Source organism: Anabas testudineus, chromosome 9 (genome assembly GCF_900324465.2).
Source record: "Anabas testudineus chromosome 9, fAnaTes1.2, whole genome shotgun sequence".
Lineage (NCBI taxonomy): Eukaryota > Metazoa > Chordata > Actinopteri > Anabantiformes > Anabantidae > Anabas > Anabas testudineus.
Genome location: NC_046618.1, coordinates 9,545,553 through 9,564,796, shown reverse-complemented (window position 1 = coordinate 9,564,796; position 19,244 = coordinate 9,545,553). Strand labels below are relative to the sequence as shown.

Below are 19,244 nucleotides of genomic sequence, written 5' to 3'. Positions count from 1 at the left end.
ACACACACACACACACACACACAACCTCTCTCTCTCGTCCCTCCTCGTTAGGGAGAATTTATTAGCATAGCTTTTGTTTTGCAAGTGAATTTCATTAAACTCTGAACAAACCCTGCCTTGCAAGTGCAGGCCTTTGATCTGGAGACGGAGCCTCTTAATTTCCATTCTCCAGACATTAAACAATGCATATGGCTCCCTGCAATGCAGCCAACCTCCCATACAGCTACTGCCACATCTTTCATTTCCCCTGTTCACGTGCTGCTAACACACTGTATACTAATGATGAGGGGTCACTGTTATGTCCCACTGGAGCACAATGCTAATTGTCTCCTTATTTTGTTGCTACATATTTCTTGTTACAGAAAACCACGGGCTATTCGGATTGGCAATTCACATCCGTCTGCCAAAGCACAACAGGAGAGCTATTGCACAGACATGGACACGGGCTGCAAGTCTTACAAACAAACTAACATCCAGTTTAAGAATTAACACAGTTTTGTACATGGGTAAACTTTTATCTTTTAAAAGAAGGCAAAACATTTCGTTGTATCACGCGCCAACATCAGCAATTTTCCCGATTGTAAAGTTAGAAAGACCTAGATTTACTATAACAAATGATCTCGAACTAGTAAAGAACAGTTTGTATCTTCTACTGTGAGTTCAACCAATGCTTCATTTTAAAAAAAGTGGTTGTGTAAAAATAACTGTGTACATGGAGGGAGGCACTCGGTAGCAGTGCCTTTTTAGTGGGGTAGCACAGTAGCTGGTTAGTTACTGTTTGAGCTAATTCCCGAGTCACAGGCGGGGTGGCCCAGTTTGAAGGCTTCAAAGGCTCAGCTTGGGGAAGCACGATGCAGCAGGACGTCTGGCCAGCTCCAACCAGGCACACTTCAAATGTGTATCTGTGTCTCCTGGTGGATATCTAACTTTTTACAGTTAGTTGAACAATCACTGAGTGCCTCTAGGTGTGATTTATCACTTGGTAAAAAGTAAAACTCAGTTTCTAAAGTTAACTAGTTTCTTGATGACAACTTCAGGACGTAACAGGATACGATAGGATACCTTTGGAAAAGTAATATATGAGCAAAAAAAGCTGCAACCCAACTGTGTGCACAAAATTGTCTGCAATGATACAACTGTTGTATTTGGTTAAAAATGTATGTGTTACATGCATTAGGCAATAAGAAGAAGCAGAACCTCAATCAGCATGCTTTCTTTCAGCGTGAAAAGTAACAATAATCACAAAAAACTAAAACGAAAGGCTTTTATGTATGGCAAAATGACAACTCAACATAATATGAACATCAAGATTGAGATTTCCACTTGATGTAAAGGGGTCTAAGAGTGTCCCATAATCTGTCAACACAGTCACCAATCGACAAACCCTCGTATTTGACAGGTGATTTGCTGTACAGGACGCCTTTAAAACCCCCTAAAAACAGCCTTATTTTCCCACATTGTAGCTGCAATACACTGCAGATCAAAGGTGGAAGAATCAATAACACAACATACTTCGAGCTTTAAACAATAGAAAAGTTCAACAGATTTTTTTAATCTGAGTGAAACAAAGAAACCTGACGAATGACTTCGCTGTAAATGACGGTGCAATGGTACAATGATGTGAAGAGCTAAATTGCATAGTAGTATAGTGGGAGATTGATAAGAGATTTTATCAAACCAGTATAATAAATATGGTTCAATATAGAATCCAAAAAGGAAAATAAATAAATAAAACATTCTCATAACAATGGCAGTAAATCTATTCCATTACTTCCACCTTTGGTCTATAGTTCTACGACTTGATTTGCCTTTAGACATTTAGGCTAAGTGCAACACTTTCTTTCCAAAAGAACAGTTTACATCACCTACAGCGATGTGCTGGAAACAGTAGCTGGTATATTGCAGCTAGTGGTAAATAAGCTGGAGACCATGAGAACTGATAAAAAAATAAAAACAACTCATACCACTGTGAAAGGAGGGCATTGTGAAAAAAGGGGAGAGGGCCAGGAAGACTCCATTCATGTCCCAGGACACCAGTGAAGAGTGCAGGAGAGGTGTGGGGTACAGTGCGGACGGTAGTGAGGTTACAGTGCAGTTGGAAGTTTGTGGGTGTGGAGTTTCATGCTTTTTTTTTTTTTAGTTTACCTTACTAGATCGTCTCCAGTTCCTTCTCAAAAGCATGGTCTGTAAATGAGACAAAGCAGTTACAGAGCGCCCCCTACTGCTCCCCCATTAAAGCTGCAGGGTCAGAGGTTAAAGGGAATGCCATGTTCAGGTGTTAGCTCTAGCCTGGTGCAGGGAGGTTAGATAAGAGAAGAGGGAAAGTTGACACCCATGCAGGTTAAGTAAGCAGGAAGTGTAGAAGAAAGACAAGCAGTCTTACTTGTCATAGTGTGAAATATTCACATATGCAGACTTACATACTCACAGAGATACAGTAAACATGTACTGTACGTATGCAGGAGCTGCAGTTTATGCCTCTAATACATTCTAATATTTGATGCTATTATAAACTGCATTTCCAATCCTAGGAAAAAAGTGGTTTAATCTTCAGATGTAAACTCATAATAGTCATATAATAATAATAATAATAATAATAATACAGATCATCATGTTGAAATTAGCATAATAAATAAAGTCACTATATTATAAGCAGTTTAACAATGATTGATTTATAAGAAGATGTGTCTTTATCCTTCCATACCAGTAGATGGCAACAGAGAGAGCCATCCAGAATGTACTAATATAACCTTGTACTCATTTTCTTCCCAGTTGGAGAAATCCAAAATGATGCTTAACCTAAATAGAGTTTATTTGTTGTGTCAAATGTGGACTTTCTGAGCTACAGCACTAAATAAGCAGGAGAATTAAGACATCAGATCAAAAGGAATAAAATATTTCCCCCATGACACTGGCTTCTGGATTGAGAATGCAGGGGTCCAATTAACCAAACAAATAATTGAACAGAAATAAATGCAACTCTGAAACATCGAGTGTGTCCACAGAGGAATGGGCCAACATAATTAGGAAGGGAATCCAGTGCTCTTTGAACATGGTACTTTTCCACAAAACATATTAATTACACTTCTGTTTATGCATATGTATTTGTTGAGTTGAAGAGTTTCCGGTAAGTGAGGCTGAATGAAGCCAGAGGACTGTACTCCAGCTCAGCCTTTCTGACTTTAAAGCATGGAGAAACAGTTTAATGTAGTAACAATAAAAATAGTATTAATTTTGTTAACTTGTGTGCTTTTTTAGCAAAAAGTACTACAGCTCTTTCCTAAATGTGATTACAGTATGTCAGACATGTCTCCTGAACGAGGAGCAAATGTAAAGAAAAAGTGGTCTGACTAGGAAGTTGTAATAGTTTCCTTACAGAATCTCTCACGTCTGCTTCTTTCGGCGACACAGTGACAGATAGTTCCAGGCTGCCCAGGTTTTGTTCAGGATACTGTGGGTCTTTTAGGTCCAGTGTCACATCCTGTGCCCTAATAGGAAGAAAACACAGCTCAAATTCATACTGTAAATGCTTCCATGGCCACTGTAGATTCATATGCATACAATGCATGGAATCCACATGTTTACTTCTATAAACTGCTGCTGTAACAAAAATGATTAGTAGGAGAAACTGATGGAAAGTAAGGTGGGTACTATTAAAATTCACCATTTTACTTCACATTTTAAAGATTTCCAAATCTAAATAAAATGTGTGCCTTCCAGCAAAGCTCACAACACAAGCTTGTAACCTGCTATAGCTCTCAACCTGATTGACAGGTCGTTCGATACACGTGCAAAAGCAGAAGTTACAAATGTTTATACTGCTGTTTGCTGGGTGGCACCAGTAATGTTGGTACTGTAGAGACAGTTCTGAGCCTAAACCAGTTCTGACGAATGCTACTGATTTTGAGGGAAGATGTCAAGCTGGGAACCCACAAAGTAATGCATTCATTTAAATGGAAATGTGAATGTGAATGAATCATATCTATTCCAAAAAACATTTCAAAGATTATTTAGCTGTTGCTACCAGGTGCCTGCATGCAACACTCTAATGAGCACATTGTCCATGCTTATGGTAATAAGCATGGATTCTTCTACACAATCAAAACACCAAAAGGTGTTTTTAATGATGTCATGACTTAATAGATCATTACACCAATGTACAACCACATTTCTTTCACTATCTTACTTTGTATATTTCAATTGTTTTGCACTACATCATAAAGACAAGCTGTATGTGAAATCCTGAATAAAAACCTATTTGGAAAAATAGGCTAGCCTAGATTAATAAAGCCACATTTGAGGGGTACAAGTGACAATGGTTATTTATGTTTTTTTCTTTTTGTTTCCTCAGTTTTTTTTTACTTTATGTCATATTATAAATTATATAGAGAGAGAGATTTTCATTTGCAGTATGCAGGTTAGCCTAAAAAAAGCTAGGAATATATGACCACTGGCACGTGAAGTGAGTAACACTGATTATCTCTTCTTTATGCCACCTGTTAGTGGGTGGGATATATCAGGCAGCAAGTGAACATTCTGTCCTCAAAGTTGATGTGTTAGAAGTAGGAAAAATGAGCAAGCATAGGGATTTGACCGAGTTTGACGAGGCTGACCGGCGTGGGCCGATCGAACAGATGAGCTTCTGCAGCTCTAATTGCTGAAGAAGTTAATGTTGGCTCAGATTAAAAGGTCTGTGGGATTTGTTGGGCAAAGACCAATCCAGGTCCCACCTTGCAAAGTACAGGACTTAAAGGATCTGCTGCTAGCGTCTTGGTGCTAGATACCACAGCACACCCTCAGGGGTCTAGTGGAGTCTATGCCTCGACGGGTCAGAGCTGTTTTGGCAGCAAAGGAGGTAGAACACCATATTAGGCAGGTGGTCTTAATGTTATGCCTCATCAGTCTAAGCAGAATTACTTTTGCCCATTCCCTTTTCAGTCAACATTAAATACTTAGCTTTTTGATTAGTTTATATTTTTTATAATGTATACTTCTTGTGAAAAAAATTGAGAAATACAGGACGTGGTGATTGTTTTGGTGAGAACATGCTAAACTGTGTGTGACAACCTATGCAACAGTCTGATTCCCAGTCTGACAGCAGGCTACGTGCAGTCAGCCCTCTGGTATCTCTATGGTCCAACAGTATCTGTTAGTAGAAGTAATTACTCATTTAGTATAAATGAAATCTGAACAAAAGTATGTCTGCTGGACACCTTAAAGACACACATACAGTGTATATAGTACAATCAGAATTGAACATAGCCCTTCATATTCTGAGGCTGGACGTTAGTTGCCAAAGACTGCCACTAGAGGGAGACCACAGGCTATATTTGATTCTTATCACTGTACCGGAAACCAGGAAAGATTCTTAGTATGTGTCAAAAAAGACAACGTTTGAGATGGGACACCCTAACATATAACCACACTATTTCTTGACAGCTTCTCTATACATGCCTATTAGTAGGGGAATACAGTTACCAAATACAAATCAGTAGAGACAGGGAGTGGTTGGGAAAGAGACAGAAAATGTGTACGGTATTACTGCAAAGAAGGGGAAGGAGAAAAGACAAGGCAAAAGAGACAATGAGACCTCAGATGTTCCAGTGACTCCAGGTAGAGGTAGGCTGAGCCCATGAAATCATCCTGAAGTCCAAAGTCATAGTCAAAAACCTACAAAGAGACAATATACAGTACAACTACTGTCAACACAGAATTCATATCTATTGGGCCTATTGAGTCTTATCAATCACCCAAAACAAAAAGGAAATTATTTTATAAAAGAATGTCATTTGAAGTTTAGCATTTGTCTGCTGTACCTTGACATATAGTGGGTCCCTCAGGGTTTCCACATGTAGGCTTACTCTCTCGTCCCACACTGGGTTGAGGTTCTTATGGATGGTCTTACTTCTGAAAACCTCCTTCCCTGCAATCTTAAACTTCACATATGGGTCGCTAGTCCCTGTAGGCAGAGAAAGAAAACACAGAGAAATACTGGTAAATAATTGCACTAAAGAGTACCACAAAAGTTAAGCCTATATAAATTCAACAAATTCAAAGTGTAAACAGGTCACAGTGTCATTGGTCCAACGGCGTGCAAACTCTTTGATAAAACTTTGTCTGATAAAATGTGTGACTCAGAATATTTAATGCTGAAACATATAGTACCTCTATTTAACCACTAGATGGTACCATTGATTTACAATGATTTTATTCTGCCATGTGTTCGGTAAGACCAGTGAAAACTAGTCTTTAAAAAAAACATTCACTGGGCTGACAAAATAACAAACATGACAGTCAAAACATGCACAACTTTAAACTTTTTCAATTAAATTAATAAACAAAAATTTACACTCTAAATGCACATGTATACAGTGTGTGAGAGAAACACAGGTCAGACCATGTAATTTATCATCTCTGTGCATTCACCATTCATCATGTTGACATGTGAAAATTAACTGAAATCTTATGGTTGTATTATTTCATTTCATTGTAACATATGTACATGAAATTAAAATACTAATAAAGTACTATAATGTAGAGCTATGTGAGGACAAAACACAGCATTTTAATGAAAACTAGTATGGACCCACAAAGGGATAAAATATATATAGCTGTTGTATTCTGTAGTATGTCACACTATTTCAACTTAAAGTTTATCTTTTCATATTTACAGTGTGAGTTGCTTGTTGTCATTTTCACAGCATGCGCACAAACTACAGCTGGGAGGTCATGATTATACTACTGCACGAAGGCAAAATACAAATACATCACTCGTCCCAGTGTTCTTACATCAGTCTCCATCTTCCAGTAAAATGGTACCCTGAACTGATCTTTTTGATTGTTCTTTACTTGTCTCAGGGTCATGTAATTATTCACTGTGACTAAAGTGATTACCAAGCAAAACACAGAAGAGCAAAGGAATCCTATTATCAAAGTCACACAGTATAGTGCAGAGCCGGTGGTTTATCTATTCAACCAGCATCTCTTCAACAAAACACATTAAAGCAAACACTTGCACCACGCTGTACAGGATGATATATCTACAGATATATCATCATTAGCAGTCATGGAAATCTGCCCTGTTTTCTCTAAGGCAGCCATGAGGGTGGATGTGTTCCAGGCAGGTCTGACAGTGATATTAGTTTATTCAAGGCTGTACTCTCTCAGTGTTTGCTCATTTGTTCAAGCTAGAGTCTTGTTCTGTCATTAGAACAAGAGGAACAGCAAATATCTGATTCCTCATAATGCCTTTTGTGATGCTTACTAGAGACAGTGAGGAGACAACATGAGCGTGTTATTACCAGTTATGAGTCAAAGAGTCAGTGAAAACAATAAACACAAATGCATAAAATCTGCTTTGTCTGAGTAAAAACTGCTGATGTACTTCTCAGCTAGCATCAAAGTTTGATGTGAGAGTAGCACAATATGCACTAACACAGGCCTACTGGGAAAAGATGTCAATTTCATCACATTTTAACAACCCACGACACCCACTTGCTTACCAGCAGAGCTACTAGGAACACATTCACCCTTGACATATCACTGCAGGAAAGATGCAGTGAGGGGACATGGGTGACATGGTAAAGGAAAACCGAGGAGAAAAGAGAAACAGTAATACATGTCTGGGATAACATTGCTGTGTAGTGCAACACAAATATTAAAGTAAAAAAAATATGAAAGTAAAAAACATATAATTTTCTGTAGAAAATCAGTAAAAAATAAGTTCCTTGTAAATTAAGTGAAAAACACATCATTGACACAAACTGCAAAATTCACTTTCCATGTTCTTCTCTTTCTCTATCTGTATCCCACTGGGTCAATATTCCCAGACACACATCACTACCCCAGAGTCTCTGCATCAGTGCAGTGCAAGCTTTATGGTGCCATAAACATTAGCTGGCTGAAAAGTATGAAATGAAAACGGCTGCTGCTGTAGGTGGGTGGTGGCTGAATATGAGTAAGCGTGGGTACAGTACAGCTCAGAGGAGTGATTGCAGGGGTGCTTTCTTGGAAATCAAGCAGCATGACATTTTATCAGATTTTTAAAAGACCTTCCACAGTTGGGAAAGTTCATAAAGACAGAAAGTAATCGTGTGTCCCGTGTGAGGGATGGAGAGGTCAAAAAGCAATAGGTATTGTAAAATCAATAAGCTTCTAAAGAATGAATAATGGTTGATATGAATGCCTAAAACCAGCTGGGGTACAAGGCAGCGGGTCTGATAGATTGGTAAGCCTAGATCTTGAAATGGAAGTGATCCCAAGAGAATGAGCACAAGGAGGAAATTTTGTCTCACACTAGCAAAGGTAAGGAGGTGCCAAAGGTAGTTAAGTGTAGCTATAAGAAGTGAAAAGCTATTTTATCTTTCTGCTTCAGCTTATGACAGTATCAGACATAGACACAGTAAACATTATCTGGAAAATGAGCTTTTTCTGTGAGCCCCTTACAAGAAAAAATCCAGGATTCTGGTGACAAACAACATCGTTAACTTCTTAATCCTCCTCTCTGGAATAACCCCCCCTGGGTTCACAGACTGGTGAGTGAGCAGGGCGACAGGTAACTGACAAGAAATTGCCACAGTAACATACTGGGTGGTAAATCTGTTCATCTTCTTTATAGTTATTGAAACCAACAACTGAACACTGTTAACATCTAGTAGCTGAGAGAAGAAATAAATGTGTTCATAAAAGGACCCACTGGTGCACTCAGGACATAAATCTGTTTTAGGTTTACACAGTGGGACCTAAAAGCCCCTGATAAACTTGTTTTTGATAGCTGCTCTCTCAACATAATTCACCACACATGTATCTCTTCTGAGCACCTAATGGACACTGGCCACAAAGAGACTGACACGTCTTACTGGCCGTCAGTGAGTAAGCCAGGCTACCCTGCCGGACACCTGAGAACGTAACAACAGTAAGCTTAAAAGCACAATCTGCAATGCAAAGATCCACTATCACTTTCTGAATGGTCACTTAATACTAGGGCTGACACAACTTGATTAAGAACACAAAGTGTCCATGCTATAAGTCACACTCTTAAATTACATTTCAAGCAAATATATAAAAACAAACGTTACAAAATCTGCCTTTAATGCTTGATTTTGCTAATATGCAAATTCACAGTGGGAGTAAGTTTGAAGAGTGTAGCTGAACGAAGCTGCACCGCAGTCATACATTGTTACAATTCAAATCATATTAAAGGAGGCTTCCTGCTGATAACATCAGATCTACTAAGCACTTCTCTCTAGCAGCTCATGTGTTGAGACAATCCTCTTGCTATGACTGCTGCCAGGTTCTTGGATACATGTACAGTTAGGGTATGTGTAAATTCACATGTATTGCGTTTGTGTTACATTTTCTTACACATTTCTAATGTATGTTGATGATCATGCATACTAACATGACAAATGGGGGTATGAAGTAGCAGCAGCATTATGTTACACCTGAGAAACCTCCTAACTTTTAAGAACAAACGTTAAAACAAACAGTTTTACTTGCTTTCTTCTTTCTTCAATTAAGACCAAACATTAATTACTCAAAGAGTTCTGACCTTTTTACTGAGCTATCTTTTGGAAATCTTTGAAAATAATACACAGTCAACAAATATGCAATTTAGGATGGCAAAGACTTCAAAAACTTCAAATCAGTTTCATCGGCCTGTGATATAAAAGTCATTAGAGAGCTGGAAACTCCGAAAAGTTAATCAAAGTCTAGTGCTTTCATTTAAATGGCAGTGCTGCTCTGAGAGTAAGCAATGGTCCAAGAGCATGCAAGTAAACCTCCCACTGCTCTAGAAAAGTCCCAGAGCAATAACTGAGGATTTATTTATTTCACACATTCAGTGAAGATCCTTGGAGATAAAGAATTCTGTGCCTGTGTATGACTTTATGCTATTAATGTGTGAGGCGTTTACTGCACGCACACACACAGAGTTGACATTTCATTGACAAAAACACAGCTTGACTCACTACGCTTTATCCCTCACACAGGAGGCCACACAGAGAAGGGTGCAATTTACGTAGTTTAGTGAGCCAAACACTTGTAAGGGTTTTAAACGGATGTACAATTATCGCCTAACCTGAAGCCAGTCACTCGAAAAATCTGTGATTTACACGGTGGGGACAAGCATGTGGTGTGAGGTTTCAGTCTAATGTGAGTAATGCATGGTGTGCCCAAACACATTCAAGGCCAAATATCTGTCTGGTTTATTGATTTGACAGGCAGCATGACATTAAAACAGCCTCAAGTCCTTTGACAGTAATGTCAGAAATAAGGCCCTAACCTTGAATAATAAAAAAGAAATCTGTATGACACCTGTCTGACTCAGACAGAGCGAAGGCAGCAGACAGTTCTTAGACGTGTTCAATTAAAATGGCTAAATGCACTCTACATAAAGGTAGGGTCATGTTCAGACGTAATAGAAACAGACTACACCACTTGAAACACACTCCTGGCCATAACTTTTTAGTAACTTAATGAAAGTTTTCGTTTTCGCGATTAACTTACTCATAAAAACAGCTGGGTGAAAGATGGAGGACTCAGAGTAACAAATTAATTATTCTGCTTCCTTTTTCCTCATTTGTAGATAATCATTACACATTCATGATCAATAGCTTTGTGTGTCAGTACAGAGCAGACAAACTGCCTTAAATTATTAACTGGTGATATATTAGCAGCTAATTACAGAGGACAGCACGACAGTGTGAAATCATGTTCTAAAAATACCTGCACCCAATGAGAAAACCATTCCCTGTTTTATTATATGACAGTAGGCTACTGTAGTAAAGCAGGTCCTAGGACGTATGCTTGTTCTCTAATATTTAACAGAAACTTTTCACAACACACATCTCGAAGACACGAAATGTGCTGAGGAAAAAACAGCAGGAAGTCATAAGCACACTGATTTTAGCTAGTATATGTGTTAGATTGAAAAACAAATCAGATATTAATATTTATAAAATACAGAAAATATGATTTAAACAAGAGTAAAGCTTTGTCACTTGCTGAAGTCATTTTCTGTTTTTAAATACAGTGAATACAGATGACAAACCACCTGCTGGTAGCATTAGGAAACCATCCATAATGCATGATGCCAGTATGAACAACTGGGTTAGCTGGCAAACTAAGACAACACGGCATGAAATTAGTTTTCCTGTTTTCAAATATGATAAAGTTGATTATATTAAGGGAAACTAACTTTAATAGGAATTTGAAGTATGAATTTAATATATACTGTGCAATATCACAGCATCAGAATGGCACAGATATACCAGGTTAGATCAACAATGTCAATGTCATTATAGCACTTAACATAAACGCGATCATATGTTCTGTTTTACTGATATAATAGCTGAGATCAGTCAGTCTCAGTTCTGAGTCAGTGTTTGTGAAGAGCTGTTTGCTTATGTCTGCAGCCAAAGCATGCTGAAATGTAATATTATGCTATGATACATAACTTAACCAATGGCTACAACTTTCAAACCTACAATGAACACACATATTTGAATATTTTTTATATTTATATTTATATTTTATATTAGTTTAGTATATTAATTAGTAGTAATTATTAGTATTAGTATTATAATAATAGCAATAATATTATTATTTTCTATGTAATATTATACATACTAACATTATAATATTGATGACTGGTCAAACACCACCTACTACTCATACTAATGTATGTATAGTAGGTGTTAAGTAATGATAACGACATACTTTATTGATCCCCTTGTTGTTTGGACAGCTGCAGTAGATCATGGCGCTACGGTGGGGTGTTGGTGTCTTATCACTGGGAATTGAACCACTAACCCTCGGGTTTGTAGATGCCTGCTCTTCCAGCTGACCTACTGCAGCTCTAAAGTAGAGTGATAGACTTACTCTTGCATGTAGCAGACAAAGCAGTAGTTCCAGGCAATTGACCTTTTTCACAACACAGACAAAAACAAAGTATGAACCATGAACCCCTATAACCCACACCAATGCTTCAGACATTTTTAGATTTTTAAAAGGGAAAAATATTTTCTATTAAAATAGTCTACACAGTTCTTAAGCTTAAAACAGACTGATCATTCTGTATTCTTCTTAGGACTCACTGTATCAGTGATATAGTGAGTTGACCATTGCACTGGATGTGAAAAACTCTGTGTTATTAGGCACCACGCCACAGTGGAGGTTCACTGATGCTTGTCAGACGAGACGAGAGAGGAGAAAAATATAGTAAAGCTGTTCGTAAAACCCTGTCATGGTTCAGCAGCAAACCTGGAACACGCTCAGATTGCAGAAACACATATACACACTTGAGTGTGTTTTGTGTGTATCTGGCCTATGTGTAGTGTCAGGCACTGACGAATGGTTGCAGCACTAGGCTTTCTCATTACCCAGAATGCAATCTGCTCAAGAGGATGCATTGGGGAAGCCTGTAAAGAGAAGAAACTAAATCATGGGATGCTGACAGATGGGTGGAGAGGCTGCCTCATTACAATTACCCACAATCACAGACGCATTCCTTCGCCTCTTGCCACTTTATGCTGAGAGGAGTTTACTTTCCTGTCTTCCACCAGAATTTACCCCTGATAAACCTTCACTAATGTGCAGCATGATCTTGCTGCAATTAAAATGTGAGGTGTGACATACCATAATGATAAGAGTCTGTGCTTAATACAGCTGAGCTGAATAAGCAGAAACAAAAATAAATTTAACTGCACAGCATGTGAAAGCACAAAATGAGAGGTGAGAAGACAATAAGGGGACAAGAAATAGAGACAACATGCTGACAGTAGGTGACAAGGTCTGGCTCTCTCACTGTTTTCAAATCAAGTGTTGTGTTGTATACCTGATCATTATGCTTGCTGTAGTCTCATTTGTCTTAGCTAATCACTGTAAACGTCCACACTAATATTATCCCTTTAAATATGTGCACACAGTAGCAGACAGATACATACACACAGTATGCATGTACAGTATAATGAACACAAAATGTGCCAGCACATGCAAATAACAGAGACTACATCCATCTAGCTAGTTATTATCTAGAGTTAGAGGGATGAAATTACAGTAGTTTTTAGTAGGGCTGTGTGAGGACCGGGTATTACTATTGCTGCACCTCACCAGTTTTGGCTGCACTAGTTTGTGCAGTAAACTCTGCAGATTGCACCTGGTGCATTTGCATACAGTAATTGTCCTTCATTACATGCCAACCAAGGAGTACAGAGTAGCAGGAATAGCTCTGGTGGAAGAACTGTCTCGGAGGGATCATTCAACCACATGCTTCAAACACGTAACTCTGAAGGGTGACTAATTGAATGTTCCACATTTTAAAAGCTTAAGTTTTGTAAAGTGGATCCAAAAAGGTACTGTGTCAATATACAGTGGAATACAGAAGTTTCGACTGTGAAAGTTAAAGACTGCACACAACAGTACTACAAGATGGAAAGACAGGCTGTTGTGGCAGGTCTTCGACTACACACAAGCCTCATCAAGGGAACTTCAGGTAGAGACAGAGGTCAGTGTGTTTTCATTTGAGGTCACCTACAAGGCTGCAGAGCTTTTGATTGGTATATTATTTATGACAGCTACTGTAAGACAAAGAAGCCAGGGATTTCCTAACGATAAGCATAAAAAGTAAAAAGAAGAATGCTTTTATAGTTACATGACATACTAATTAATAGCTACAATCGTGTGGCCACCTCTCTTGTGCCTTCCAAATTTATGGCTGTTAATAATAATCCTTAAGTGTAACAACACAATATCAACAGCATCCTCAGAACCAGGTGGAAATGACCACAGGAGAGATTGGATGTGAACTCTTTAGGGTAGAAAATTTCTCTGCCCAAATTGTACCTTGTTACAGCTGTGAAATGCACGTCTTTACTTTAAGTTTACCTACATCCAATATATAGGGTAGAATATCCTTATTGAACGTATTGCGTATTGTCTCATTCATCTTGCAACAAACAAGAAGAATAAATGGTTAAAATACAGTACCACCAGAGGATGACACACAGATAATTGGATAATGATAACTTGGTTTGCTACCATGTCAGGTCAAGACTTAGAGTAAAGGTCTGGCTTTTATTCAATGTTCACCTTTTATCCTAAGCACTGAGCTCTCACAGACTTACACTGAGAGCCTGCATACTCAGCAAAAAGGCATAAGCACAAAGGGTTTGCTCTCAACAACTGAAGCAGGGATTTTTTGTGGCCAGTAAAGGGAGACGTACAGTATATTTTATATGTAGTTTAATTAGTTGAAGTGCTTTAGGCTTTATCACATTTCTAAGTAATGTAATGTAATGACGTTTGAGCTGATATCTAGAAATTGCATTTGGAAAATGTTACTCTGTGATGACATCATGAGAAAACAACTACACACAGCACTTAAAGTGGCCTCTGTAGAGTGTTTTATGGTAACAGAATGACTATAAAGGAGTGGGAAATAATTAGTGATAGTGAATAATTAGATAGTGATGCATTGTTGCTTTACATCAAGAGGCTTATTTGGTAACTTTAAATTGGGTTGATTTGGTTTTATTTGGCTAAATTGTGTTTAAGTGTGAAAGTGAGTTGGTGTGCCAGTTGGTGAAGGTGAATTATGGAAAAAAAAACTCTGGGCACAAATGTAAGATCAATAAGTGAAACTGTTCATTAATAATAGTGTTTTGTAGAGTGTAATTTTTCTTTTTGACAGTAGAAATAGATAAAGAAACATCAGCCTTAATTAATTATCCTTAAGTGCTTCTCTGGAATCAACTCTGGACACAGTTTTATTTTGCTTTTCTGCAGTTATGTATTCTACAATCTCAGGCTTTTTAAAGCACAGTATTTGTATTCCCTATTTCTAAGTGCCCTCTTCTCAACACATCCTCTAATTAGCTGTGTTAGCTGTTCCATTTCAGCTTTAGTTGATACCTTGCCCTTGTTCCCTTGTTCAGTTGCAAAAAGGCTCCCTTCATCACTTCCCGCTTCATAGAACAGATAATAAGAAAAGACAATGTGCAAATTAGCAACTGGACGCCCCAAGTCAATGAGTCCCTCTCTCTCTTTTCTTCTCGTGTCTGGCTAGTGAATCTTGTCTCTGAGTGCACTTTCAGAAATGCAGCACCGTAGTGACGTCAGAGTCTGTTTGCTACTGTATTTGTGGGTAAGCTCCTTGTAAAGCTCTACCAATGTTCCTCTTGAGGTTACCCATCCTCTCTATGTTTCTGTGCTTGGGTGTAAATTCCATCACCTTGAAATGCTTTAATGATTCATTCATGCATTCAGCTGATCAGACGTCAGCTCTGTCATTATCATCACTACAATATGATATGATGAACGTTAATTTATTTGATCACAGCAAATGACCAGGTTTTTATTAATATCAATCTTTTTAAATAATTGTTTTACATAGTTTGTGGGACAAAATGTACAGTGTTTTATGGTTAATGCTTCATGTGAAGCTCCGGGCTAATATAAAATACCTTGTGTAGCTTGGTTTTATACATTTCTTTACTGAAATATAAATAACTTTTTGTATGATTTAATATTATTGTAGAGGCTTTTAATCGAATCAGTAAGTAAATTCCCCCTCTCCGGACTACTTTTATACTTAACTCCAGTTCTTATCCAGTCTACCTGATGGCAAAGTAGCTTAGACTGCTTGGTAAATGCAAAACCCACCAATCCTATGTCTGCCTGCTGCAATTTATCCTTAGCCTGTTGTACAACGGGAGCAGCACGTGAATGACATTACTTCATGTCAAGATATAGTATCGCATCAACTCCTATATATAATAATAAGCAAGTGTTACAACTAAACAATTGTTACAAAGACATTATTAGCTAATAAAAATTAACTGCATCTGATATTTTTTGATTTGTCTGTCTTTGTCTCTCCCTCTCTTTAATGAGCTGTCTCGATGGGCTTAGGACAAGACAGGTGAGCTATGTACCTCACAGCTGATTTTGCAACTGGACAGGTATTCAGGCAAAATGTAAGGAAGAGAGCAGGGCAGCTTATTCATATCTGTCATATTGGTGACTGCTGCAACCACTAATGAGACCTTGGCGTCTAGAACTATCCAGATCACTGTCTGGGTGAATTTATGAGAAATCTTTTCTGGCCTTGCTTGTTCTTCCCAACTAGCCTTTCCACACTACAAGAACTTAATACACCTCAGTGGGCAGAAGGTTATCTGCCCTGCACTTTAAAATCTCTGCACATTCAAGCTCCATGGAAGCAAAACAATCTCTTTATCAGAGTGGTTTTGTTATGTTGCTGCCTGATACACAAACTACAGTCAAAACATTTTTTTCCTCATAAATCTACACTCAGTCGGCCATAATGACAAAGTAAAAAAAAGAAAATTAAAAATGTTTGTAAATGTATGACAAAAGAAAAAACTCAAATAGCAACACCAGTACTTGAATTGCAACACATTTAGCCCAGGTGCCTCACATTTCTCTTGGAGTCCACCAGTGGTAAATTACACTGGACATGACTTGGAAAAGCACAAACCTGTCTATAGAAGGCCTCACAGCTGACAATCCATATCAGAAACCAAAAACTATGGGAGCAAAGCAAGGGCCTCCATAATTCTCAAATAGAAGAAGTTTGGCACAACAAGGACTTTTCTAAGAGCTGGTCGATCAGCTAAATTGAGCAATCAGGGGAGAAGGGCCTTAGTAAAAGGCTGGACAGCAGCATCACCATCACAGCAGCCCTGCAGCAAACATATATAACGTTTGTACTTTGTCTATATGTGTATATAGTATTTACTTTAACTAAAAGCTTTTGACAAACTGCCTTTACCCATCAAGACTTATATAATCAATAAGATCACGGTATATCTCAATGGCGTGAGGTGAGGCATGTGCTAGCTTTGTTACCAACGAGGGCGAACGTGTACAAAACAAAAAGTTATTTATTAACTCCTGGTCCAAAAACAGGGAACACGGGAAACTAACACAAACACTAACAAAGTAACAACTAAAAGGGACCCAAAAAAAACGGTGATGAACAAAGTTACAAATAAAAGCATGAATACAAAGTATCAACTAAAACACTGCTGAAACGCAGGCAAAAAATACTAACTAGCATACAAAGACAAAACAAAGTAGTGGAAATTCACTGCACAGACGCAGGCGAAAAACTAACTAAACACACAAAGTAACAACACAAATAGAAGCACTAATACCGAATAAATATTAACTAACAAGAAACACAAAATACCCAACAGAAGACCACTGCAAAGGCAGGCTAAACGCTAACGAACAAACAAAACAACACAAAGTAACAACGAAAACCTACGCACAAATGCAAAACCAAATTACAAACGAGAACGACAAAGTCCAACAGAAGGAGTCCAACAAACATGTACAGGAAATGGTGTGGAGACCGGTCAACGAATAAACAAACAAACAAACAAACAAACAATTCTGAGAGGCAAAGGCCAAAGAGTAATCCTACGAACGAAGAGTATGGTGTTGAGTCCAATGAGCAACAAACCAGAGATGAGTGGACGAGTGAGGGGAGCTTATAATAGTCATATAGTCATTAAGGAGGAAGAGGAAGGGGAGGGACTGAGAGCAGGTGGAACAAACAAAAATAAAAGCAGACAGGCGACAAAGGGAGAAACTGTAGCAAGCTTAAGTCAAAGCTGAATTCTTTTCATGCCTAGATACGCAGGAAATGTGCCGTAGCATTCTCAGTAATGCCATATTATTTCACACATGGAAAATGGAGTTGTGACAACTAGATGTGTGCTTTACCAAAACCCTACACATGGAGAAAGATGACAAAAGAAAGGTGAGAAAAACGAGTAGAGGTGTCAAAAAATACTACACCGACTCAAAGTGTACTATAAAAATGAATTTATGCGTAAAGCAGGTAAGGGAAGAAGAGCAGGACAGAGAGTAGGTTTCATTTAGTGGGTCAAATAGTGGTTTGGTGAAGCTGTTCAACGCGCCTCAAGACATAAACCTCAATGATGTCGAGAGAACAGGAAGAATAAACAGGGCTCATACCTGTCCGGTCCCGGATAGCCAGGGTGTTCCCCTTCTTCAGGACAATATCCAGCTGGTACATGGCTGGACTAGGAGGTCGAGGCGGGGGCTCTGCATTACTGGGTCCCACTATGTTGATGCCCTGTAGAGAGAAGTTACATAAGTTATCAAGTACCTCTACATGAGGAAGGACAGAGTAGAAAGCGCACTACAGAATAAACAGTGGAGTGAAAAAATCTGATAGAGTTACATTACAATGAGTACAGTCCAAAAGCCTGTACAAATGGGCTAAAAGGCAAAACACAGGAACTGCTCATGCCACATTTTCCTTATCCTATTCTCCTGCCCTCATTTCTCACTCCTTCCCATCAGACAACATGTGCGTGGGCCATCATGTCACGTTTCCCCAGCTCCTTTGCTATCCTACCCTGACACGAGGCTAAGAATAACTGTAAAAGAGCAGAAACATGCTAGAGGGCCACCGGGAGATCACTAACGGAAAACAGGCCTAACATAATAGCTACTCCCACCAGAGATAAGCAAAAGAGCAGAGAGATCTTCAAACAGCTAAAAACTGAAGAAGGATGCAAACAGAAAAAAAGACGACAGAAAACCCAGAGGTAAAGTCGCTGTTTACGCTGTCACTGGAATACACATTTGTTAATGAGGCTGTTATGGCTTTTCCTGTCAGTGTTAATAACATTGTTTCCCTCCAGAAGATTGACTGGAGGAGTGTGTTTTTATTTATGACGGTGCTAAAACTTTCAGAAAATACATGTTCTTTATGTAGGATTCTGAAATAGCACGGACTATGCTTTGAATCCCGTATTTTGGAGGCAGCATGGTGATATTAGAATAGAATATTATTATTGGTGTAGCACTGTTTATTCTCTTTAAAGACAAACCCAGCTCCGAGGCTACAGCATAAAAAAAAACATGTGGTGCTACACAGAAAGTATTTATCAGTTGTAAAGAAAATTTCTTTATTTATTTTCAAGCGAAAAAATAAATGGCCACAGTAGAAGCATTTTGCTTTTTATGGACTAAAACAGCCTTACTTCATCTGTTCATGGGGCTTTACTGCATACAAATGAATGAGAGAGAGGAGAGAGCAACATGACTTTAGATATTCTGTGTTGGTAAGGTGGTTCCTCTAATCTATTGTCATGTTTCGAACCTGATGCTGGCATGAAATAACATGGCTGAATTTCAGAAGTTTAACCTTAAAGTTAAAAGAATTTCAATTGTTAAGCGAGTAA

The 19,244-nt window shown here is 38.4% G+C and overlaps 1 protein-coding gene across 4 annotated transcripts in view; it reads right to left on the bottom strand.

The window, feature by feature from the left end:
- The window catches only part of mctp1a (multiple C2 domains, transmembrane 1a), a 112,776-nt gene that overhangs the window by 58,976 nt on the left and 34,556 nt on the right, over positions 1–19,244 (bottom strand). For 3 of the 4 annotated variants that reach the window (XM_026344257.2, XM_026344259.2, XM_026344260.1), the window contains exons 2-6: positions 18,007–18,127; positions 5,817–5,959; positions 5,591–5,670; positions 3,377–3,488; positions 2,146–2,184 (exon numbers count right to left, since the gene is read on the bottom strand). In XM_026344257.2, coding sequence (XP_026200042.1) covers positions 2,146–2,184; positions 3,377–3,488; positions 5,591–5,670; positions 5,817–5,959; positions 18,007–18,127 — 495 coding nt within the window. The remainder of the gene's footprint in view (positions 1–2,145; positions 2,185–3,376; positions 3,489–5,590; positions 5,671–5,816; positions 5,960–18,006; positions 18,128–19,244) is intronic. The other variant, XM_033326170.1, reaches the window with a different exon arrangement.